The sequence below is a fragment of the Mustela putorius genome, unplaced genomic scaffold (genome assembly GCF_011764305.1).
Source record: "Mustela putorius furo isolate JIRA1106 unplaced genomic scaffold, ASM1176430v1.1 tig00003858_pilon_pilon_pilon, whole genome shotgun sequence".
Classification (NCBI taxonomy): domain Eukaryota; kingdom Metazoa; phylum Chordata; class Mammalia; order Carnivora; family Mustelidae; genus Mustela; species Mustela putorius.
In genome coordinates this window covers 46,367,683-46,393,673 of record NW_025422010.1, presented here as the reverse complement: position 1 = coordinate 46,393,673, position 25,991 = coordinate 46,367,683, and the positions used below count along the sequence as shown (strand labels likewise).

Sequence of the window (25,991 nt, the reverse complement as noted above, 5' to 3'; positions counted from 1 at the left end):
TAAATATTTGCATATGAATCAGTTTTGATGTTCTTGCTCTAAGTTATTGTTTTTGATAACACCAAACTCTTAAAATCCTCAGGAAATTGAAAATTTCAAGAAATCTAAAACTAAGTTAAAACTTCTTACCTAAAAGAAAGTATCTTTTCATTACTTTTTTTTTTTTAATTTTATTTATTTATTTGACAGAGATCACAAGTAGGAAGAGAGGCAAGCAGAGAGGGGGGCTGGGAGCAGGCTCCAGGGAGCCTGATGCAGGGCTCAATCCCAGGACCCCAGGATCATAACCTGAGCAGAAGGCAGAGGCTTTAATTTAACCCACAGAGCCACCCAGAAACCCCTTTCCATTACTCTTTATTCACATTTGTATACCTTATTTTTATTATCTTTTCTTTAGATTGTATCTGCAAAGGTTATAAACTTGAGAACAGGACTCTTCTGAATCAGTACTGTGGTGTACTTCGATGTGTTCTAGAAATTTACATCTTAAAAATTGTAAGATGTCCACAATCTTATTCCCAATTTTTAACCTTGCAGGCAAAAGGGGAAGGCAATTAACAATGGGAAAAAGAGAACACCTATCGATGTAGTAATTTTGTATATTTGTTGTGGATATGATATCCTTAATCTGATCTCCCAAAATAAGAAGATACAAAAACATCTAATCATTACTTTAAAACCCTACAAAGACTAGCCAGAAGGAAATGGGACTTTTCCCATTATCCAGCATCTTTTTAAAATATATATATTTATTTATTTGACAGAGATAGAGACAGAGCACAAGTAGGCAGAGCAGCAGGGAGAAACAGGCTCTCTGCTGAGCAAAGAGCCCCATGCAGGGTTTGAGCCCAGGACTCTGGGACCATGACCTGAGCCGCTTAACCAACTGAGCCACCTGGGCACCCAATTACCCAGCCTTCTTAAAAACCTATTACGTTGCCTTTCTAGTGTCCATCCTTCCCTTAATCTACCTAGATGGAGAGTTCTTTCTAGTTCTCTACAACATGTACACTATCCTGCCCAAACTCCCTCCTGGCCCCTGCCACACCATTCATTCAATAATTACGGAGTGCTTTCCGTGTACTAGGCACTGCAGTAGGCTCTGGTGTACTCAAAAGCATTAATAGGACATACACTGCTTTTTTTAAAAACGTATTAAATGGTACAGAGTACTTCAAAGAGATCTGTATTTTTAATAGTTGGCAGCAGAATTTCTTATTTGGAAGTTTCCTAATGGGCTGAATTTCTTGAGACATTCCATATTTCACAGAAAAAAACGATTCTTTGCTATGTCATAGCAATGATTTGGCTAGTCTATTTGTTTCTACACACAGGTGTATGTATCTTCCCCTCTCCCCCATTTATGGGAAATGTAGTAACCATGATATTCTTTTTATTGAAAAGCAATATAAAATAACTTTAGAAATAAGAGGATAATTTTACATTATTTCTTGTTATGAGTATTTTTACGCTTTGTGCCAGAATTTACTTCCCATAACTACACTTGCTTTTATCTAGAACATTGTATATTGGATTCTACATTATTGAATATCTATTAGTGTTTAATTTAGAGGAGCTTAATAAACTGCTAAATCTGAGAACAATGGCCTTTCCTTTGCTTTCTAGACCTTTTTTCTGAACATGCTTATTTATGTACAATGGGGAAATCTGATGCTGCTCTCTTCCAGTCTGCTAACAGCTCTTTTTGTACCTCTTCTGGTAATTCATAGAAAACTTCAGGATCAATGTCAGAAGGAAAGGTAATTTTCTCATCACTAGAATCTTGCTCTTTATTTTCTGTAAGTCTTTCATGATGAGAGACTGTTACTACTGATTCCTTATGGCTATCTGTAGTGCGGTTTTTGGAGAATAGTTGCTCACTCTGCAAATTTGGAAATGAATGGAAAATAGATACAGTAGGGTTTGTATTTGAAAAATGAAATCCTTGGGATTCTTTAGGTCCTTGACTCATTCGTTCATCTTTTAATCTACTGTCTATATAATGTGAATAATCCTTTTGGCTACATGGAGAAGAAGAACTACTGCTATTTAAACCTGATGTTCCTGGTTCACAGGGAGATACAGGTATCTGTTTACTACTGGATAAATGATCTGTAGGATTTAAGGGACTACTTTGCATTTGTTTGGTAGAAAAGAAAGATAATACTCCTCTAGAGGCATGTAATGGACAACTTAAGCTTCCTTTGCCTTGAACTTTTTCTCCAGATTTTCCAGAAAGGATTTCTTCTTGAATATCTACTGGAAGCTGTTTAAAGACTTCTTGGTCAATACCTTCAGGAAATGAGCAGAGTGGGGATTCATCACTGTCTTTTTCTTTGGAAAAATTAGGATCTAGTGGAGCCTCCCCAGTTCTTGTACTTTCAATTCTTCCTGATGGTAGAAAATTCCAATTTGTTTCTTTGTCTTTGGAAAAATCCTCCATATGACTATCTTTCATTTTCTAGAACACAAGAATAACAGAGTAATTAAGATATCTGATATCTTTGAAATATTCATGCCACCGAAGAGTACTATAGCCATTTTCTGACTAACATGTTTCTAATCTACTCAGTAATTTCATTCCTTTTGGCCAGTTCCAAACTACTAGAGATAATAAATCTAGCAAAATTAGTCACACTATTGTGTGCATCTCTATTCACTATTCTAGGGAGAGGTTTCCTTCCTAGATAGCATTGAGCCAGAAGATAGTTATTTGTTTGGAAACTTGGAAAGCACCTTAACAAAATTCACAATTCTGTAAATAAAGGAAAGATAGCCTAGAAACGTAAACGATTCGCCTATGAGTATCTAAAAAAATATATATGCATAGATCATCAAGGGCTGGTTTTCTCAAAATCCCTATTCTGAAGTGTAACAATTAACAGACAAAAAAAATATTTCTATGGTAAAATCCAACATCAATATGAAGCTATAACACTCTTTATATTTACATAAAATAAAAATTTAAAGGTACTTTCAGTTCTAATTTTCATAATTTTTTTACGTAAATTTTTCACTTAAAATTTTCCTCTGGTTTTAAGCACCAGGAAAATGTATACACAATCAAATATAACTCAGGAAACATCAACACAACAGTAACTGAAGAAAAAGTAAAAGGAAAAGAGATTTGGGACACTATATTTACTGTATGCCAGACCTGTACAAGGTACTTTTGCTTATATTTACCTCACTAATACCACTATAAATTAAGGCAAAAATTAGAGGCAAAAAATAAATTCCTTTTTAAATTTCAGTTAATAAAGGGAATAAAAAGGGCCACAAGAAAAAGTACTTTGAAAAGGGTACTGATTCACTACTTCTGTAACAGTATTCTGTTCTCATTTTAAACTGAAATGTAAATGAAAATACTACTGAAATTATACTGATCAAACATTAAAACAAAATAATAAAAATACTGTAATTAAGAGTTAATTGTAGGCAAGCACAATTTTGTAAAATATGATTACTTTTTAAAGCATCCCATATTTACTAGGCATTTGCTAAATGGCCATGTATGTAAGGTTTTATTTTAGTCACTGGAAAATATGACTGGCCTCTGTTTCTCTACTGCCACACTCTTAATTTCTACAGTTGTAGAATGAGTAGTCATACTACATCAATCTTGCTATCAAAATTCAGTGTAATTTCAAAGCCAAGAAAAGTTAAATACTTTAACAAAAACATTGGGGGAATGCTGGTAGCTTACGTATAAATTAGTAGACAAAAATTTTATTTCCAGTATCTAGAAATATTTTCATACTTATTAGCTAATCATATTCTTGTTGCTAAAACATGTTTTAACACTTCCAAAACAAGGAAACTCCATAACAGTTTTCTCTTTTATCCAGTGATTCTTTTGTTTTCTTTTCAGATCACAGTACAGTACACTTACGGCTAGCAACCATAATATGAGAGGTCCTATACACAAGGAAGGCATTCAAATAATATCATCCAAAAGAATCTCTAAATTGTATCAATGGAACACAAACTTAGATTTGTAATTTAACCACACAAATTCAACAAGAGTGTACTTACAAAACTGCGCTTGCCAGACCGTGAAGTTGTTGATAACGATGGTGTTAAATAATAATCAATAGTCCCTTTCTTAGCAGTATTTAATACTTTAAGGTTGCAGAGGCACACACTTAGAAGGGTAAGATGAAATGGCATCTTCACATTCACCATATTTCGAAAAAGTTTCATAAGTATATCAATCATTGGGGTCATCACATCGCAATTTCCTAAACAAAAATGTTCGAGAAGACTATAAGCACATTATATCATAATTTATATTAAAAGCTTTATCTAATTCATACTGCTTAGATTAAGAAGTAAAAATCCTAAACGGATATCACTGGGACAGCCTGACATTACATACCACCCTGGGATTATCTCAACACTAATGCTAAATGCCAAATGAGTTAAAGTTTTCAAATGATTTGAAATATGGGACTTCTGGTTATGGAAGTAAGCGTTCCCCATAAAACTATAATAAAACTGGACAAAACTGAGGATCTGAAAGTGGGCCCAAAGCAAATAAACTGAGAAGCACCGATTTATAAAAGCTAGTAGAGGGGTCCTGGGTGGCTCAGTTGGGTAACTATCTGCCTTCTGCTCAGGGCATGATCCCAGAGACCTGAGAGTGAGTCCTACCTTGGGCTCCTTACTCAGTGGGGAGCCTGTTTCTCCTTCAGCCTGCTGCTCCCCCTGTTTGTGCTGTCTCCACCCCCCCCGACACATAAATAAATAAAAATCTAAAAATAAAATAAAATAAATAAAAGCTAGTAGAACTTAGATAAGAAAGGAGGAAACTGCAGCCTTACTGCCTGGGGTTGTTTGTATCTTCCTCTAGCAGTAGTCCTGCCACGGTGAGGCTGGCTATGAGGGCCAGTAGCTTTGCTGTCAGAAAGGACAGATTTGATTTGAGGCAGAGGGCAAAAGCCCATTCCCAGCAGTATTTCCAGTAAAGTGAATAAACTTTAGGAAACAACAGGGGAAATCGCACAGCTCTCTCTAGACTGAGGTTGCAATTGTGGCTGGAGTGAGTGAAAAATCAGTGGACGAGCCATAAATTTAACCAGGGGATGTAGAAATGAGAGAACCACAGAGGGACTGGATAAGCTCTCCTCACAACCCCAGCTGACTGGGAGACTGCATGCACGGGGAGGGGAGCGGAGAAAGGGCCCAAGTTCTCTACACATCACTGGCGGAAATGCCAACAAGCATTCATGGAAGATGCAAGAAGGCTACAGAAAATAAAAGCCAAGGCAGAGTTGAAAATGGCCTAAACTTTGAAAGCACTCTCCAACCCATGCACTTATCCATTTACAGAAGGCATAAGTCTTTCAGGCTCTTGCATCTGACCAAAAGCTTTGACCAGTTATTGGCTAACCACTAAACTATGTGGACATAGAGGTAACCTAGGAAGCCAAAATAAAAAATTTAAAATTAAGAAAGGAAAGCTAAGTAAAGAAATCAGAGGCCACACATCACAGGGGAGGTAGATTCTGCAGCTTAAGTTCAAAGAAGTTAGAAAAGGAAAAGGGGAAAAAAAAAAAAAGCCCACAAGAAGAAAACACATCATGGTCAAATTGATAAAAAGACAAAGAGACAAATGACTCATCACATAAAGGAGAATAACAATACAAACAACACAACTATCATTATAGTGCAGTACAACTCAGCTCCAAATTCACCCATCAGTACCTGCTCTGTGATAAAATTTTTCACATTGAATATGACATTACACCTTGTCATTAGAGAAGACTGGAAGACCAGGAAGAGAAACCACCTTTCTCTTCCTGGTTCCAGGAACCTGGTTCCACTAATTTCCAATGTACGGTCATTTAATTTTTCTTTCTCCCATTACATAGTTTATTTGTAGTACATATGTGTGGGGACACCTAATAGTGCTTTCCATCACACACATGTGGAACACTCAGTCCCTCGGCAACCTCAAACCCCAGCCTGAGCTTAGTGACTATGTACCATGGCACTACCAACTCAAATGCCATACATACCATGGCAATGCCCCCACTCATTCTGCACACCTACCTAATGACTTGCCTCTATCTCAGAGGGTTGTTTCCTCCAGGTCTTCCTATGCAGGCACCATACTTTCCGCCTTTGTACTAGCTGACTACAGATGCCTTCACCACAACCACCCACCAGCCTCAGCTTGCCTGCATTCTAAAGGGCTATTAACAAAAATCCTCCTAACACAAACAATGCATGCTCCAAATGATTCACTGCCTTACCAATGAGCAAGTTCCCAACATCCCAACTCCTTCTGTGTGCCCACCAACCAGCCTCAACTCATCCACAGATCAGAGGATGGTTTTCTCTTTGTCTAATAACTATGGATCATCTCTGAGCCAGGTAATTCAAAGGATTTCTCCACCATCAAATGTTCTATAACCATACCTTCTCCTTAAGCGGTAGAGGGACTCTCTTTTCTAAGTTTGTCCTTCTTCAGGTACTTTTCCACAGCCCTTGAATACCTCTAAAGAGTCTTCCTTATACCTTTATAGTCACTTCCCTAATACAGTTTAATAATTCTGTGAAACTTTCTCTATTCAAATTTTTGCGTGGTTATCCTCTCCCGATTAGAAGAAAATTGATAAAACTATTAAGAGCTGACTCCTCATCAAAAAAATAATGGACCCCCCATCCAAAAAATGGAAACTTGAAGATAACAGAATCATACATTAAAACTATGGAAAGAGAAACAGTCAAGAATTCTATACACAGACAAATTGCCACTCAAAAATGTTATCCTGGTGGAGTCTTCCAAAAATTTTAGTTAGTTAGAATGGTTTATAGTGATGCTCAACTTTTCTTTTCAAACATAAATGATGCATTTTCTAGGATAGACCATATTCTAGGTAATAAAATTACTTTCAATAAATCTAGACAGGCCAAAATTACTCAAAATATGTTCTATGATCAACATGAAATTAAAGCAGAGATCAACAACAGATTAAAATTTGGGAAGTCATCAATATTTGGAAATTAAACAACAAATTTCTAAATAAGCTTAGGGGTCAAAGAAGAAATCACCAGGGATATTAGAAACAATTTTGACCTTAATGAAAAGGAAATATAACAAATGTTACAGAATGCAGTTAAAGCACTAAAAGGAAATGTAAAACTTAAACTTGGATTATTAGAAAATCAGGTAAGTATAAAACAAATAATATAAGCTTCCATCTTAAGAAACCAGAGGGAAGAAGGCAAATTAAACTAACACAAGCAGAAAGGCAAAACAGGGCAGAAATAAGTTAAATACAAAGTAGAAAAACAACAGAGAAATCAATGTCACAAAAGTTGGATCTTAGAAGAAGATCAATTAAACCTTTGAGTGAGGTCTCACTCAGATAAACCTCTACTAGAATGATAAAGAAAAAAGGAGAATACATGCAACAGCAAAATCAGGAATGAAAGAGGAGACATCACTATATATCCTACAAAAATTAGACAGATAATACGGGAATAATGACAACTTCATGCCAACAAACTAGACAACTTAAATGAAATGGATACATTCCTAGAAGATAAAAGTTACCAAAACTGACTCAAAATAAATAGAAAGTCTGAATAAACTTACAATAAATTAAAAAAAAAATCAATTTCCCATTTCAAAAATCTTTCCACAAAAGCCCAGGAGCCTGAACAGCCAAAACAATTTCAAAATAGAACAAAGCTGAAGAATTTACACTATTTAATTTCAAAACTAATAACAAAGTATCAGATAGGGTGGAACTGGTATAACGATAACCACATAAATCAATGAAATAAGAAAATCAAGAAATAAACTTCTTTAGAGTTAATTAGTTTTTGACAAAGGTGCCACGACAATTCACGAAAGAATAATCTGTTTAACAAATTCTGTTCAAACAACTGGATATCCACATACAAAAGAATGAACAAGCCTCTTATATTATACCATACTCAAAAATTACTCAAAGTAGGTCTAAGTGTAAAGCTTAAAACTATAAATTTCCAAAAGAAAACACAGGAGGAAATATCTGTAACCTCTGGGCTAGGTAAATAATTTTTAGATAGGGCGCCAAAAGCATTATCCATAAAAGAGAAAAATGAAATACCACTACAATGCAATACGACTACAAGGTCACATGAATGACTATAATAAAGTAAACTGACAATACTAAGTGTGAGGGAGAATGTGAAAGCCTGGAACCCTCATACATTCTTGGTAAGAATGGAAATTGTATACCAACTTTGGGAAAAAGTATTGCAGTTTTCTTAAAGTTCAACTTACCATATAACCCAGCAATTCCACTCTTGGTAATCTGTTCAAGATAAACAAAAACGTATATCTGCCCAATGACTTGCATGCAAATACTCATAGCACTGTTTTTCATAAGAGGCAAGAAATGGTAACAACTTAAGTGTCCATAAAGAAGTTATTCTGTGCCATATAACACATTATCGTAATTTTATCTTCTCTGAACTTGGGAAACCCTGTTAACCGCATTTTTATTTTTATTATCTATTTAAAAACAACAAAAGCTTTCCTGTAAAAATTCCTGATAGTGGGGCGCCTGGGTGGCTCAGTGGGTTAAAGTCTCTGCCTTTGGCTCAGGTCATGATCTCAGAGTCCTGGGATCGAACCCCACATTGGGCTCTCTGATGAGCAGGAGCCTGCTTCCTCCTCTCTCTCTGCCTGCCTCTCTGCCTACTTGTAATCTCTGTCTGTCGGGTAAATAAATAAAATCTTAAAAAAAAATTAAAAAAAAAAAAAGTCCTGATAGAACGAAGGTATTGAATAGTTCCTAACTCCCTATGAAGACTCTCCATCTTTGGATCATAATTCCAATACACAGCTTGTTTTTTTAGGAGCTCAACCTGCAATTAAATTATTAGAAAATTAGCCCATACCTGTCCCTAACTTCTGAATTACATGCGATGGAATAGGGCACTGACGACTCTCACGGCTACAGTGATTCTCAGATGAATACCGACGGATTGTTAATCTGATTGTATGTGGCTTCCTTCCGTCTTGGCATACTCTAAAAGGAAGGAGCAAGCAGAAACAAGGAATTAGAAAAGTATTACCTAAAGATTTTTTTTAATCTCTAGAGGTATCAGATTTAGTAATTGAAAGAATTATAAATATGGTTGATACCTAGGCAGTAAGCAATAAAAGTTTCTGAAGAGCCCAAACAAATTTCACCACATCTATGCACCAAAGCTATAAAATCTTAAGTGTAAAGCTCTCAGGACTCATTCAGAATGGAGTGCAATCAGGAAAAGAAGAGAAATAAGATACAACTGAAACAAACCATTTTATAATCCAAAATCACACAAAACTAAAAACAACTTATTAAAATCAGCAGGAAATTAAGAAACTTAAACTAGTGGGCAAATACATTCACACAAACACAATTATTTTTTGCCAGTAACTTCGATGGTATTCCACCTCAGTCACCGTAATCAGGGGCCATGGTGTAGAAAGGGAGTAGAAAGCAGAGGTAAGGATACATGGTTCAGAGTTGGTAATTTACAGGTTTAGAGCACCTAGCCTCATCTCTGAGTTGATGCTTCAAATAAGAGAGCCCATAAAATTGTTGTGGTTTCTCTACATGCAGAACTCTTTTCGATGGCCAGGCATTTCACAGTAGTCTCACATTTAGCTGAAGCAGAGCAGATGACCCAGTTTCAGAAGCACACTCACAGGCCCGGCCTGCCTTGTATCACTGGGGCTGGGTCATTCAGCAGCCCCAGCTGCATGCAGCAAACGATGAGCTGCACAGCTCGACTCAAGGCATGAGAACCAGATAGCATGGGGGACCGAAGCTGTAGGAAATTTTACCTCACCAGTTTACTGAGATTTAGAGTCATCTAGAAATCTTTTTCTCAGGCATAGTTAGCTGTCCTACCCTCATTTACAGAAGCATAGCTACTCAAAACTGCTTGACCCCTGCCTGACACTTTGAGAAATCGAAGAGATGGGAGGAAAAGAGATAATATTCTTCTAGGAACGCTGAGAAATAAATATATGATAGTAAAGGAGCATCAGAAAACTAAACATCTTGTTTCGTTTATGCTGTGCTATTCATACACTCATAATCCCTGCGAATTTACAGACCAGTGCCCTGCACTCACCACACTGTGACTGCTCACACAGAGCCCCACTGAGCTATTCTTTTGTCTGAGTCCATTTTCTTTCACATGGTCTGAGGCAAAGGAGATAATGAGGGTTCTTCTGCTTTCTCCGTCACTGGTGCTCTTATAGGTGTCGAGATGCTAGGGACCCATAAAACCCTCTTAAGTAACTACAGGCACCGTAAGAGCCACAGTATAACCACAGTGTTACTAAAATCAAGACTAACGGAAACAAATGAATTAAATTTAGTTAAGGGCGCCTGTTACTATCTTTGCAATGGTTTATAATGTAGAGAAATTCAAAGATAAATGATCTCCCTTTACACTGTTCAGTCTCCAGTTAATGTATAAAGTTCCAAGATAGAATATCAACTGTATTTTCCATATACTTTATACAGAATATATAGAATGATATGGCAAAATGGAAAATCACCTGTTCAAAAGACTGGCAAGTAGTTCTTCAATCTTATTTTTAGCTTCAACTTCAGATGAACATTTTTTAAATGAATCTTCTTCACTAAAGGACTACCAGAGAAGCACAAATAGGGATTATTGTAAACCTAAATAAGCATATCCATTTATGTGGATGCATGCCAAATACTCAGGACATTCTTTTTTATTTTAAGATTCTATTTATTTATTTGAGAGAGCAAGCGTGAGCAGGGAGGGGCATTGGGAGAAGCAGACTTCCCAGTGAGCAGGGAGCCCAACATGGGGCTCCACCCTGGGACCCTGGGATCATGACGTGAGTTGAAGGCACTGTGCCACCCAGGCGCTCCTCTTTTTTTTTATTATTATTACTTGTTTTTACTAACATATATATTCGGTACATTCTTTACTAACTTCCCTCTCATGCTTAATTTAGTTCACTTTTATAATAACTCTTTTTATCTCCAAGTTACTGTACTCCACTAGAAAGTCAAGAAAATTATAAAGCTCTAGTACCAACTCCAAGCTTTATTCTACAATTACAATGAGGCTCTTAACCTCCTAGCACTTAAGATTGAGTTTAACCTTGGACAAGTTACTTAACCTTTCTAAAGAACAGTATCCTCATCTTTAAAAAAAGAAAGGGAGAGAGGAAAAAGGGTATGAACAAATAATAATACTATCTACCTTGAAGCTTTGTTATGAATATTAAATGGACTAAGGTACATAAAACACTTAGTAAAGTGCCTATGACATAGGAAAAAAAATTAATCAGTGTTAACTAGGTGATTATACTGTCTCCATTTCCTAAATCATTAGACTAATCAGAAAATAAGATTTCTTAAAAATGAAAATATTTTGCCAAATGTATGTAATATAGGTTGTTAAAATTAAATGATATTTAATCAAGGTAGCCAACTTGAGACAGAAATACTAATTCTTAGATTAAATTTAAAAATATTTACTAATCTAGGGGCGGCTGGGTGGCTCAGTCAGTTAAGCATCCAACTCTTGACTTTAGCTCAGGTCTTGATTTCAGGGTCATGAGTTCAAGCTCCAGCAGGGAGCCTACTTAAAAAAATTTTACTAACTTAATAAATTAACCTTCTCATAGGAAAGAAATCATATACTAACCCAGTAAGCAAATTAGAATAGTAAGAACATAGTACTAAAACCAGAAATCTTTATTTCAAGTGTGACAAACAGTATTCAATTAAAATAAGTATCATTATCTTATACCTGAGGCGGTCCTGAGGGCGTCACAGGAGAAGTATCCTCTCCAAAACTGAGCTTCTGGATACGCTGAGCAACTGAAATTCCTAACTCCTTTTCTAGTATTTTGGGTGAAAAGGTTTGAAGATCATGCACACTACTGATACCCAGCGCTTCAAGACGTTTGGCAGTTTTATAGCCAATACCTAGACAAAAAGAAATATGGTATTAGAGTAGTTTTTCTCCTTAAAATAAAGCTACTACAGTATATACCAAACACATCTTTAAATTCCATAATAAATATTTTGCTAGGATTAAATTTTACTGAAAATTAGGCTGTCCTCCTTCTGCTCAGGGCCTCTTAAATGAACCACTTCGAAAACCTCACAAACCTAGTACAACATAATGAATATGGAGACAACCAAGAAGTGCTGTCTTGATAGAATGAAATGTTTACCACCTGTTACATAACACTTTGGAAGTATTCAAGAATTACCACCTGTTACATAATACTTTGGAAGTATTCAAGAATAATAGTTACGATTCATGCAAAGAGACTGTCATTATAGCAACAAAATTAGCATGTGCTAATCAGCTGACCTGATTCCTACACATAATATCACACGTTTATCCACAAGTCTTATCTGCAGTATTTACTATCCCAAATAGAAGAGCCAGAAAGTGAAGAAAAAAAATCTACCCATTAGCAAAACTACCAAATTCTTGCGCTAAAACTCAGTTAGTTATACTTTATCACCTTACCTGGGATGCTGAGGGAATTCAGTACCCCCTTATTGTTCTCATTTAAAAAAAAAAAAAAAAAAGAATTCTATAGTATTTTGATGTCCCTGCACAGTAAAAGAAGTAAATCAAAGGCAATGGATGTGGAGGAGAAATTTTTTTTTTAAGATTTATTTATTTATTTATTTGAGACGGAGAGAAAGAACACAAGCAGGAAAGGCAGAAGGAGGGAGGATGAGAATCTCAAGAAGACTCCGTGCTGAGCATGGAGCCCCACGCGGGGCTCGATCTCATGACCCTAAGATCATGACCTGAGCTGAAAATCAAGGGCCGGAGGCTTAACTGAGCCACCCCAGGGAGGGCAATTATTAAAGTAGTGTGTCAGTTATTTTCATAGTGGAAATAAAAGAGAGGTGCCATAACCCTAACCCTAAGAGAAAACCTGTAAAGAAAGAAAGAAATACAAGAGCTCAAAAAGTAAAGCCAAATAGTAATGTTATATGATCAGTAGACAGTCCTCAATTTATTACAACCTGACAGTGACTGTCTTCAGAATAGAGACTCAAGAGTCATCCAGAAAACTTCTATACTTATATTGTATTAATGAAGACAAGGCAGTGTACAAAACATTTTGTAATCACACAAACATGGGTTAAAAATAAGAAGTTACGGACGCCTGGGTGGCTCAGTGGGTTAAGCTGCTGCCTTCAGCTCAGGTCATAAACTCAGGGTCCTGGGATCAAGTCCCACATCAGGCTTTCTGCTCAGCGAGGAGCCTGCTTCCCTCCCTCTCTCTCTGCCTTCTTGTGATCTGTCAAATAAATAAATAAAATCTTAAAAAATAAATAGTTATGACATCTAAAGGTTCAGCTGACTTAGAAATTCACTTCTACAGAATTCTAATATCTTATTCCCCAGCAATGCCATAGAAATGAAGCTTAACATATCCCTTATTAATAGTTTATAAAACCATATTTGATCTTCAAAGACAAAAGTTTGTCCCATGACCTGAATTAGTCACTACTCCCCTCAAGAAAACTTGTTTCCTCATCTTTAAAATAAGAACTTGGCCTAACTGCTTTGGAAGGTCCCTTGTAGCTCTAATATTTTCTATATAACCCCAAAGTAGAGTTAGTAAAAAGGCCAATGCCCATCTCTGGATGCAGTGTGCGGTGTAAGAATATGAAGCAGGGACTGGAAATAAAAGGACGTGATTCCAGGTTATAACTTTCATGATCATATTCAAACTATACAGAAAGTAAGTGAAACTAGAAAAGTACTTTCATGATGTGGATGGAACTAGAGGGTATTACACCGAGCAAATAAGTCAATCAGAGAAAGACAATTATCATATGATCTCCCTGATATGAGGAATTTGAGAAGCAACATGGGGGTTTGGGGGGTAGGGAGGGGAAAAATGAAACAAGATGGGATCGGGAGGGAGACAAACCATAAGATATGCTTGATCTCACAAAACAAACTAAGGGTTGCTGGGGGGAGAGGGGTAGGGAGAAGGTGGCTGGGTGATGGACACTGGGGAAGGTATGTGCTATGGTGAGTGCTGTGGAGTGTGTAAACCTGGGGATTCACAGACCTGTACCCCTGGGGCTAATAATACATTATATGTTAATAAAAAATAAAAAACTATATAAAAAAAGAAAAGTACTTTCATAGATTTCCTAATCCAGATTCCCTCTAGAGAACGCATCAGGGTTTGGAGTTTTCTCCAAGAGCTAAGTATTCAGACTCTAAGAATTAATAACTTGTATCTCTAATTTTTAAAATTAAATGCAAGAAAAGTAATGTGTATTTTTTTAATTTTTTTTTTTTTATTTGACAGAGAGGGATCACAAGTAGGCAGAGGGACAGACAGAGAGAGAGGGGAAAGTGGGCTTCCCACCTAGCAGAGAGCCCGATGCGGGGCTCAATCCCAGGATGCTGAGATCCTGACCTGAGCCGAAGGCAGAGGCTTAACCCACTGAGCCACCCAGGCGCCCCTGTGTATTTTTTAATATAAATGTCTTACCAGGCATTTCCTTTACATGGCTCAAACTCTGAATAAGAACTTGAGAACTCTGAGGTAATAACACTGTTTGCTGATTTGGTTTAAAAACACCAGAAACTAATTTTGCTAGTAGCTTATTAGAAGCCACGCCAGCACAGCCAGTGAGACCCAGTTGGTTATACATGGCTTCCCGCATCTCTGCTGCAATCTGAGATCCAACAAGCAGTCTGATGTGCATGATGTCATGCAGGTTTATACCTATAAGAACAGCCAATATCATCAGAAGTCACCAAAAAAAATGTTTCTTTTTTACAAATGAGTTTTAAAAAACCCAACCGTCCCCCCAACCCCACCACCATACCGTCACCCACTTAACTCATCTCTCTCGTTCTTTATGGGAATCCTGTAAAGTAAAGAACTTCCTCAAGTGAATTCCAAGTGCCTGTGATAGTGACTGCATCCTGGGAGTGCTTAATGACTAACAGATTATGAAAACTGATCTCATAAAAAAATTTCCTACTGATATTAGTAAAACTTTTACTAATGTTTAACTGTAAGCAAGCATAAAAGTAGAAGTATTACACTAATAAGAGAGCTAACATTATAGCTTTAAAGATTTGAGTCTAAATTTATACATACTAGCTGATTGTGCTATTGAAAACAATTCCAAATCTGTACATAGTTTAAGGCATCTTTTATGAAAAGTGTAGGGAAAATATACAGAAACATATTTTCTTAGTGGTGAAAATGGTGTTAGAATTATAGGAGACTGTCCTTATCCTCAGGAGTATTTACAGATGAAGATGTCTGAAGATGAAGTGTCATGCAATTTACTTTTAAATGGCTGATCAATCAACCAATCAATCAATAAAGAGGGAGCAAGATAAAGTAAATGTAGGAAAAAACAATGGGTGTATCCACAAGGAAGGGAATAAAAAGTGTTCTCACTCTACTACTCAATCAAATTTCTCTGGGTTTGAGAAAAAGAATTTTTTTAAAGATTTTATTTATTTATTTGACAGAGAGAGAAATCACAAGGAGGCAGAGAGGCAGGCAGAGAGAGGTGAGGGGAAGCAGGCTCCCCACTGAGCAGAGAGCCGAAGGGGCTCAGTCCCAGGACCCTGAGATCATGACCTGAGCCGAAGGCAGAAGCCCAACCCACTGAGCCACACAGACACCCCTGAAAAATTTTTTTAACAGAATCTTGTGAGGAAGGATTCATAAAGAATCAGAATATTTTCTTTTTAGGATAAAAAACCTAGCTCTCTGTAATATGTTCTAACAAATGCTGAATTTACTTTGAAAATTATAAAGAAACATACTTAGAAACTTCTTCTATTCAGTCCTTATAAGTGACAAAAGAGCAGGTTCAGAAGACACATGAAAAGCTTCCTGTCCTCTTCTAGAAGAGAACTGTAGCTCTACCCGTTTTCTTCTTTAGTATCAGGATGGCAGAGAACTAGACTGAAGACCGATGACCAGCTCTCAAAAAAAGGGCAATAAGAGGACACATATGCTGAGACCTAGGCCAGGAGGGTCAGGGCAAGTCTTATACAAAAGCAGAGTAGCATGTCTTCCATGTGATATGATACGGAAGTCACCAACAGAGTTACAAGATGTTTTAAACTGTAACAGATATTCACTGGGGCTTACTGAAGCTTATTTCCAAAGGCAAATATCTCTGGAAATACCATCAGTCATTTATACTTAAATATGTGAAGGAGATGGCCTATTTTGTTTTCTTGCTAAGAGTTGGCAAAGATAATCAAACTGACTGGATATCAGCTTGCAAAAGATGGCAGGTAGGCCTGGAAAGCTTCCACAGGGTAAGTCAGGAACTCGGAAAGCAACATGAATGTTTGATGCCTGGGGGGAACAGATGGGAACAAGCAAAAGAGGCAACAAAACACAAATTTAGTTTACCTCAAAATTTTGCTTAAAGACAGTTTCAGGAGAAGCAAAAATTATTATGAAAAGTGTATCATTAAGGAAACCCTTGTAACTGAAGGACGACTTAAGGAGGTAGGGCTCTTAAAAATGGTAACACACAAACTGTGTCAGAGAAATGAAAAGTGCATGAATCACTGAGCTACACATGTCGTCAAAATCTTACTTTCTCCCTACTTAATATGGAATTCCAACATCTAATTTTAGTCATTTGAGACAGATCACTGATATAAGGCTATCCCTCCAATAAAAGCCATAACAATTTCAGAAAGATAGTTGACTCATTGAACTTACTGAACTCAGTGAACATTAAGATATAAGTATTTTGAGTTACTAAATAGAGTTAGAATCCACTTACACTGATTATTATATACATGACCCGACACAGTCAGTGCTGAAAGTTCATCACTTTGAAGCTGCTGCAGTCTCTTCTCAACCATTTCTGTTAGATCCACAAAATTTTCATCAAATCCGAGTCTCTCAACAACTGGACTAAATTCTTCCAACAACTCTAAATTGAATAATATTGGTACACAGATGTTAACTAAAGTCATAACTAAAATGGATTTAACTATTCTATGCTTAAAATATGTCAAATATGCTAAAAGTTTAACATATATTCACACTTCCACAATATCTTAAATAAAGTCTTCCATTAGCTGGATTTTTTTCCTATACCACATTTTGAGTAAAGGTAATATTTTGCAACAAAATAAGTCCAAAATGTCTTTCCGTGGACAGGTGCTTATGCCAGTACATTTAGCTCAATCTCCTACACCTACAATTTCTATACCTGTAGTATATTAACTATCAATGCTTGTAGTTCATTATGATCTTGAAACAGTGGTTCCAAAGAATACAGTCAGCCTAGGAAAGCAGAGACAAGTAATAACATACTCTAGCTGTATTTTCCACAAGTCTTAAAAAGACAAAACCAATAAATGTAAAACTTCAAGGGGCGTCTGGGCAGCTCAGTGGATTAAGCGTGCGTCTCGGGTTCTGGTCATGACCTCAGGGTTCTGGGATCCAGCGTCACACTCCACATTCAAAAGGGTGTCTAGTCTGCCTCTTCCCCTGCCCTTCCCCTAACTAGTGTATGTGCACACAGTCTCTTTCAAATAAATAAAACTTCCAATTATTACTGAATCACAAAGAAAAGTCAGTTTGACCTAGAAATTAACCTCTAAGAACTCACCTCATGGATATCTTCATAAAAATATGCCAAAATTTCTATATGAAAATGTCTACTGAAGCATATATTTGGAAGAGCAAAAACTTGGTAACAGCCAAATAAATCCATCACTGTCAGGAAACCATGTAACTTATCATCCAACATAAGACACGTTTTGAATGAAAAGGAGTGCTTTAATAATTATGTAGGGATAGGAGGCATAAAGCAGGACACACTGCTTTCATATCACTAAAGGATTGGTTAAATGCGTATGGAATCAAATACAATGTAGTACTATGCAGTCATTAAAAAGAATGAGGAAGAGCTATACGAAGGATATGAAAGATCACTAGGAGGCACAACTGTATGTACAACCTCTTCTGTGTAAAGATGAACTTCTTTCAAGATGAATGAACAAGAAAAAGAAAAGATTAACTTCTTCATATTGAGACACATCCAATTTTGCATGGATGCACAAGTCATATTTTCGGAATAGAGTCTTATCCTTGCTTGGCTATCCCTTCTTTCCCCTTCTCCCATTTCACCATTGCCATGTTCTCTCCAGAAGTTAATTAATGTTAAAAACCTAGTATACATCCTTTCATGTTTCCCTTCCTGTTTACATACAGACATATATGTATGTGTAAAGGGAAGGGTTTGGGCCATTGTTCTACACATAAGGAACAATATGACATGTTTTTGCATCTTGCCTTTTACTCAACAAGGCATACATATCTCCGAGTCAAACTGCATAACACCAATGTATTCTTTTTAATTGCTATTTAATTTTCCATCATAGAGAAGTCATAATTTAGCCATTCTCATCCTGATGAGCATTTGTTTTTATTCCATATTTTTACCAATTATGAACCATGCTACAAGAAATATTTTTGTGGGACGCCTGGGTGGCTCAGTTGGTTAAGCAGCTGCCTTCGGCTCAGGTCATGATCCCAGCGTCCTGGGATCAAGTCCCACATCGGGCTCCTTGCCCCGCAGGGAGCCTGCCTCTCCCTCTGACTCTGCCTGCCACTCTGCCTGTGCTCTCCCTCTCTCTCTGACAAATAAATAAATAAAATCTTCAAAAAAAAAAAAAAAGAAATATTTTTGTGCATATGTTCTCATCACTTTATTTCTATTGAATAAATTCCCAGCAGTAGTATCACAGGGTTAAATAGTATCTCTAATTTCAAAAAATGTTTCTATATTACTTTTTGTAAATGTATAATATTTTGTTTCTACTTTCACATTATTTTTTGAAGTATGATGGACATAAAATAATACCTCGCTAATTCAAATTTCCTTAGCTACTAATGAATTTGAGTATTCTTTTTCCACATAATTGTGGACATTGGGTTTATTCTTTTTGTCAACTGCCTATTCATACCTTTCATCCATTTTTCTTTTTTTTTTTTAAGATTTTATTTATTTGACAGAAATCACAAGTAGGCAGACAGACAGGCAGAGAAAGAGGGAAGCAGGCTCCCTGCTGAGCAGAGAACCTAATGCCGAGAGTCAATCCGAGGACCCTGAGATCATGACCTGAACTGAAGGCAGCGGTTTAACCCACTGAGCCACCCAGGCACCCTCATCCATTTTTCATAAGTATCTTTTTCTTATAAACTTGTAAGGGCTTTGGATATTATAGTTAACACTTTCACCTGAAAACTGCTATAATTTATAAAAGAACAAGCAAAAACAACAGCAGAAAAGATAAACAGTTGATTCTTACACATTTTTAAATTATATATATATATACTTGCAATATACCAGTACAAATGTGTTTTCATTTTTCCTATAATTTACTAAAACTCGATTCAAACCCAAACCTTAATAGGGAAGAGTTTATCTATACTATCATATTCAGTGTGTGTATAAACTGCTGACAGTTCTTAACAAATCTAGTTTTAATTATGTTAATCAAACATTACAGAAGCCTAACTATTAGTGCATCTATTAGTGCACCAGAGCACAGATATTTCCTAATTCATTTAAATTTGTTAAACTTAAAATAAAAAATGTTTTTTTTACGTATCTTTTCTATATCTTTCCATTTTCTTGCTTCCAAATTTTGTTTTACATTTTTTCTCACATTTATATAAATACCAGTCACAAGAGACTTCAAATATCTTCCAATTGTACGTTTTTTGGTCAAAATTACTCATATAAAGTCATCTTCTTACATAAAATGTTTTTAAAAGCAGGCAAGACCCAAAATAAACGTTATTAGCAAAAAGAAAGTGATTTATGGCATTTTACTAATTAAAAGATTCATGTAGTGAATGAGCATCCTATATACAAATTAATGCTCAACATACCTGTAACCTTATATGACATCTCTCTGTAGCGAGTCAAGTCTTCTCCATTAACTAATACCAGTTGTGGACATTTTTCTTTTGCATCTCTGACATTCATAAGTTTCTTAACTCCAAGTTTCCTAGCTTCATAGTTGCAGGTAACCACCAAATATTTCTGCTGAACACCTATAAAAAGCAAATATAACTTTAAACTGTAATGCAATCTATTTTGATTAAGAATAAAATGCTCTATTTATTTAAAAAGGATAGCCTCCACTCATCAAGGTTCTATGAAGTAAAATTTAACAAAAATTATCATTAATCAGTATACTCTCTGGAGTTTTCAGGAAAAAAAAAATACAAATAAAATCCGTCTAGAACTTTTTTTTTCAGACAATACAAACCAGATTAATTTCTATTAAATTAACTTTCTATATAAAGCCTAGGCCATGTTTTACCAGAAAAATAAAGTAGATGAAAATAACTCAGTATAATTAATTACTGGTTTTTGCTAGAAAAACTTTCCAATGAATATAAAGCAATGTTCTGTTACAATTGCTAAACTATAATCATTAAAGATCTCCCCCCAATAAATGTTGTAATTATTGAACTGTTCTTCATAGTAATTTGCAGAAAATATTAGACAGCGAGCCATCATTAATGGGCCCCCTCCTTATCAATAATGATTAAATTATGATCATCTACAGATTATAAAAACTCTAGCTTACTAGTGGTAGCTTACAGAAGTTGACCACTTGTTTATCACTGTAAAAGTAATGTTCATCTAACATATGTAAAATACAAACATGTAGTAGAAAAAAAAAAGGTCATGTCCATTTCACCAATGTAAGACATATGTTTCTAAAATGTTGATATTATAAACAGGGAAAAGAAACATTATTTCACATAAAGATTTATCAGTGAACTATATAAAAAAATAGGATTGGTAACTTCTTCAACTAAAAAACCAGTCTTTTAAATTATATGGACTTAAACCAGAATTAAATTATATGGACTCACCACTATGTCACCAGCCCAAGTTAAATCACACATTTGTTGAGCATAACTCAAAGACTACTTTTGCTTTCTCCCAGAAACTTTCAACATCACATTTCTCACTTCCAGATAATCATTTTTTCCTGTGTCTTAATTACACAATACTTTTTTGTTGAGCATTATCTACATAACATCTTGTGTTAAACTGCTACTAATTACAAATGGCTTTAGGAGAAAACTTACATCCTCTAATCCTAAGTCCTTGACATCCCTGGGAAAGTTTAAAGATCCTAGACTGATACTGGCATACCAAAAGCTAGTCTTCCCTTTGCTCTTCTTTAGTAAATCAACTAGGCTGTGTTGAACTGGGATTTATCAAAACCAAACGACACACAGAGGTTAGCAGCAGGTGAACCAGAATTGCTCTTTACGCTTATACTAAAAGATAAATTCTTACTACATGCATAAAAGAAATCTTTGGAAATCTAAATGATTTTTCCTATTTAAGATACACATGTAATAGAAATAAGCCAACATATTATAAGTAAATCTTTTTTTTTTTTAAGATTATTTATTTATTTGACAGAGAAAGATCACAAGTAGGCAGAGAGGCAGGCAGAGAGAGAGAGAGGGAAGCAGGCTCCCCGATGAGCAGAGAGCCCGATGCGGGCCTCGATCCCAGGACACTGAGATCATGACCTGAGCCGAAGGCAGCGGCTTAACCCACTGAGCCACCCAGAGAAACTAAAGTTTCTCTTTGCCTTTTATTTTAAAAGATTCTTGCATTTTTATGGAAAACTTAGACTCTATAGCCCTTAAGTATTTAGGGGCCTTTTCAAAATCCAACTTTTTTGTCATGTTACATAATCCAAGAGTTAATTTCAAAACTGGAGAGGATAAATGAAAATGTCCGTTAGAATGTGATGGCTTTTTTTGAGATAAGAGATTATAAAATTTCAACCACTGAGAACAAGACTAAAAGTTCATAATGGTCTTTCTGTTCACATGTTCAGTTGGCTATACTATTTGTATAAAATTCACCATTTATTATTATTATTATTTTTAAAGATTTTATTTATTTATTTGACAGAGAGAGATTACAAGTAGGCAGAGAGAGAGAGGAGGAAGCAGGCTCCCTGCTGAGCAGAGAGCCCGATGCGGGACTCGATCCTAGGACCCTGAGATCATGACCCGAGCCGAAGGCAGCGGCTTAACCCACTGAGCCACCCAGGCGCCCCCAAATTCACCATTTATTAAATAAGGTTTGTAAGTTTTATACCTTGTAGTGAAGCAAAGTTTACTGTCTATAAAGGACCTTAGGAATTGCTTCCACAATCTTTAATATGGTTAGTCAATCAGAATATAATCAACATAAATGAATGAATAATACTCTAATACAAAATGAAAATTATTATTAATGTCCAAAATTACCTAAAGGTTTGTCCTTCAATTCCGGATTTGAAATCATTTCTACTTGTGCGTAAAAGCAATCCAGATCCACATGGACTATGACTCTGGATGAAGAACTTCCTTCTGACACCACTTGATCATGAACCAATGCACAATATGCAAAAACAAAACACAAAAAACAAAACAAAACAAAAACAGAAAAATATATTCAGGCTGCTTATCATCTCTGAGCAATTGGCAGTTCCTTAAAACATGGTAACTGAGAAAGAAGAATGCAGAATGGTTTTAAGTTTTATCCTGGATTCATGTATCAAAGCATCTAAAAATTATAGACTTGAGAGAAACTCCATCTACAGTAGCGTCTTCAGTCCTGTTTACTATTTCTTTGTGCACTCCATTTTTCTCAGGCTAGAAATAACTCTGAGGCAAAAAATCTTGATCAATAATAGAAGGAAGAGGTAATCCTATCACTTGCAAGTTTCTAACAACATTCAGAATAAATCATAAGGGGAAGAAAAGTTTAAACACTGATTTCGACCAACTAAAAATTATTCTAAGTGGCATGCTCTTAAATTAAAAAAAAAAAAAAAAAAGAATCATAAATACAAAAGGGCAGAAGCCAGACCTATGGGTTCCAATGGACTATATTTTGTGCCCATATGATAGCAGGATTATCTATTTCAGTGCTGAATCCCAAATACCTGGAAGAGTGCCTGGTATGGAACAGACTACCAATGAATACTCACTAAATTAAAAGAAGGAATAAATATTTCTCGAATTTTAAAAAGTAGCTCATGTCATGAGGTGGGGAAGGGATGGGGGATAAGAGAGGAGATTCCAGGGCGCCTGGGTGGCTCAGTGGGTTAAAGTCGCTGCCTTCCGCTCAGGTCATGATCTCAGGGTCCTGGGATCGAGTCCCACATTGGGCTCTCTGCTCAGCAGGGAGCCTGCTTCCCTCTCTCTTTCTCTCTGTCTGCCTCTCCATCTACTTGTGATTTCTCTCTGTCAAATAAATAAATCAAATCTTAAAAAAAAGAGAGAGAGAGAGAGGAGATTCCAGCTTTTACCCAGTTAAAAACAAGGCAGGCTAAGTGCAATGTGGAATTCTGGTCTGAATATGGCACAAAAACTTTAATGGAAAAAACTGGTACGTTTGCACTTTAGTCAAGAGCATTATGCCAGTGTTCACTTCTCAGTTTTGACTAAAGTACTACAGTCACAGAAGACATTAACATTAGGGAAAGGCACTTCTGCATTATTCCTAAATTTAAAAGTTAAAAGGGGAAGGGGAGGCCGGGAATTAGAGCCTTGGCCCCAGGCCCTGCGATTGGGCAGTACAAGGTAGAGCCCAGAGGCTGGAAGTGGGTCACGGGGAGACGGCCACTGCAGATGTGCCCCGTCTTCGGTCCCCAGCCCAGCCTGAGCCCCAGCCTCTGCCAAGGGCGCGACGAGGTTCTCTACTTCTGCAACGTTACACCTTCCCGGCGCCCCTTAGGCCTTCACCGGGCGGTTTGGGGGGGGGGCGGTTCACAAGTGCATCCTCGACTATCATAACTGACACGCCCACCCTAGTCCTATTAGGCGAAGCCATCCTTTCGCGATCTTGACCGTAAAACACCAGGTAGCGGAGAACAGCTCTTTCCATCAAGCCGGGAAAACGAAAGGACCAGAGCGAGGCGGGGACCGTCGCACCCCAACGGCCGCCGTCGCCTCCGGCCTCCGCCCGCCCCGCCCTTCTTATTTACACCAAGTGAGGCCGCGGGGCTCCTCAGGCCCGGGCGCACCGGGCGAGCCGCCTGCCTCCCCCGCCTCCGCCCGCTCCATGGCCTGAGCCGCGTCCTCTTCCTCGTCTCGGCCGGCTTCCTCCTCGGGCTCCACCCCCAGCTGCTCCATCCCGCCGCGGCCAACCGCAGCGCAGCTTCCGGCCGCTTCCGCCCGGTCTCCAGGGAAACCGCGAGCCGACCGCCCCCAGCCGCTTAGGCTTTCACGCCTGCGCAGTGCAGGCCGACCGAGCAGTTGCCCGAACGGATGCGCGTGCTGGGAATCGTGTTGTGCCACGTGCTGAGGTTCCATCTCGCCCAGTCGAGGCCGGAAGTGAGGGATTGCAGTCCCAAACAGCAGTTTTTGTTTTGTTTTGTTTTTGTTTTTGTTTTAGATCTTTGGAGTTAGTCCCATACCACAAATTTTAACTTTTTAGCTTTGCAAAAAGGCCAGTCTGTTCTCCAGGTAACTGTTAGCACAGTTGGTAACCCTTAGACACTGAACCGTTTGTGGTGATAGAGAGTGGGAGAAAGGGAAGGAATTTACGGTCAGAGCAAGGCGGCCACATAAACTAATATAATTAGCAAGTATGTTAAAGTTTGTTGCATTTTGTTTGTTGTTTCATTCAAAGACACTGTGGCAAATTAGACCCCTGAATTCTTTACCATGTCAATAGGGTTGTGATATATGCGTTTTGGAATCAGATGCAATTTCCAACGCAGACTCCAACTTTCTAACTGTGTGACTTTGGGCAACTTGCCTAACTGCTCTGAGCTTCAGTTTGAACACTGTAAAATAAATAAATAAATAAATAAATAAATAAATAAAGTTGTTTTCAGTGTCTTGAGGTTGAATGAACAACTGAAAACTAACATATACCTTAGTATTCCCATGTATGTAAAACACCTGCCATGTAGAAGGTGCTCAATAAATGTTAATTCTCTTTGCCTTCTGTTAAAATACTTGTGTGCTTGTGTGTGTGTGCTCCAATAGAGGAAATTTGGACATTTCTCTGTGTATCTTTGTATTTATACACATTCACACACATATTTTGCTTTTTTACAGGATTCTCTTCTTACAAGTAAGATCTGAGAACCTTGACAAACCCTTTAAAGGACATGCTGATGCATCCTTAAGAAGGAGTAACCTGTAATACTGGGGCTCAGTTTGGAGACCAAGTCTTCCTCTTTGGGTATTTTTCTTTTAGACTTCTGGACCAGGTCTCCAATCTAGGATCTAAAATAATTAAAGCTATGCTTTTTCTTTGTGAATGTTGTTTGATTACTCTGGATAAAGAACTTTTCAGTTAGGTGCCTCTTGAGCTATCACCAAGCATCCAATTTCTTACAGACAACTAAGGTTTGTTTTTTTTTGTTAATTCCTCCATGCTGCGAATGATACAAACCCCTGAAATGCCATGGCAGACTAAAATAGCTCCTTTATAATAGCTCTAGGCCCACTAACACTCAACAACTTGAGTAAAAGTGAGTCAGCATTGAAAACCAAGCCACACAGTCAGGCCCTGCTTGGTTAGTTACATTTATTTACCTGTCAATTGTCAAATTGAAGAGGGGCTTTTAATTTAGTAGAATAGACAAATGGAATCTTGAAAACACTAGGGGAGCAAGCAGGGCTGGGTTTATGAGCATATAGCTGATGCAGTAACACCAAGAGAGCCCCATACTTAGAAGGGCCCCTCATTGGATTAATGTTTTGCTGTTGTTATCTTGGTATTCTTAATTTTGAGCAAGGGGAGCACTCATTTTTATTTTGCACTGAATCTCACAAATTATTTAGCTGGTGCTAGGAACAAAGGAGGGAAGTACCACAGAAATGATATTAATAAAACACCTGTATGTCAGGCACAGGGCTAAAAGCTTAAAACAGATTATCTCAT

General features: G+C 37.2%; 1 protein-coding gene across 3 annotated transcripts; it reads right to left on the bottom strand.

The window, feature by feature from the left end:
- Positions 1-253: 253 nt before the first annotated feature.
- On the bottom strand, positions 254-24,281 carry POLI (DNA polymerase iota). 3 transcript variants are annotated; one of them, XM_045065640.1, is made up of 10 exons: positions 24,118-24,281; positions 22,355-22,465; positions 19,949-20,113; positions 16,821-16,973; positions 14,537-14,773; positions 11,797-11,975; positions 10,562-10,653; positions 8,902-9,032; positions 4,036-4,241; positions 254-2,461 (listed from the first exon to the last, which is right to left on the bottom strand). In XM_045065640.1, exons 1-10 carry the CDS (start codon positions 24,224-24,226, stop codon positions 1,646-1,648), a joined length of 2,199 nt encoding a protein of 732 aa, XP_044921575.1. In that variant the 5' UTR covers positions 24,227-24,281; the 3' UTR covers positions 254-1,645. The 3 variants fall into 3 exon arrangements, with proteins under 3 accessions (XP_044921575.1, XP_044921574.1, XP_044921576.1); XM_045065639.1 differs by having other exon boundaries at positions 255-2,461; positions 24,079-24,281; XM_045065641.1 differs by having other exon boundaries at positions 255-2,461; positions 23,901-24,171.
- Positions 24,282-25,991: the final 1,710 nt, after the last annotated feature.

Excerpts from the sequence above, each read along its gene's own strand:
- POLI (XM_045065639.1), bottom strand. The coding sequence starts at position 24,226 with ATGGAGCAGCTGGGGGTGGAGCCCGAGGAGGAAGCCGGCCGAGACGAG. Across the intron at positions 20,114-22,354 it reads ATTGAAGGACAAACCTTTAG|GTGTTCAGCAGAAATATTTG; the intron begins GTAATTTTGGAC and ends TGCTTTTTATAG. Across the intron at positions 2,462-4,035 it reads GGTCTGGCAAGCGCAGTTTT|AAAATGAAAGATAGTCATAT; the intron begins GTAAGTACACTC and ends CTTGTGTTCTAG.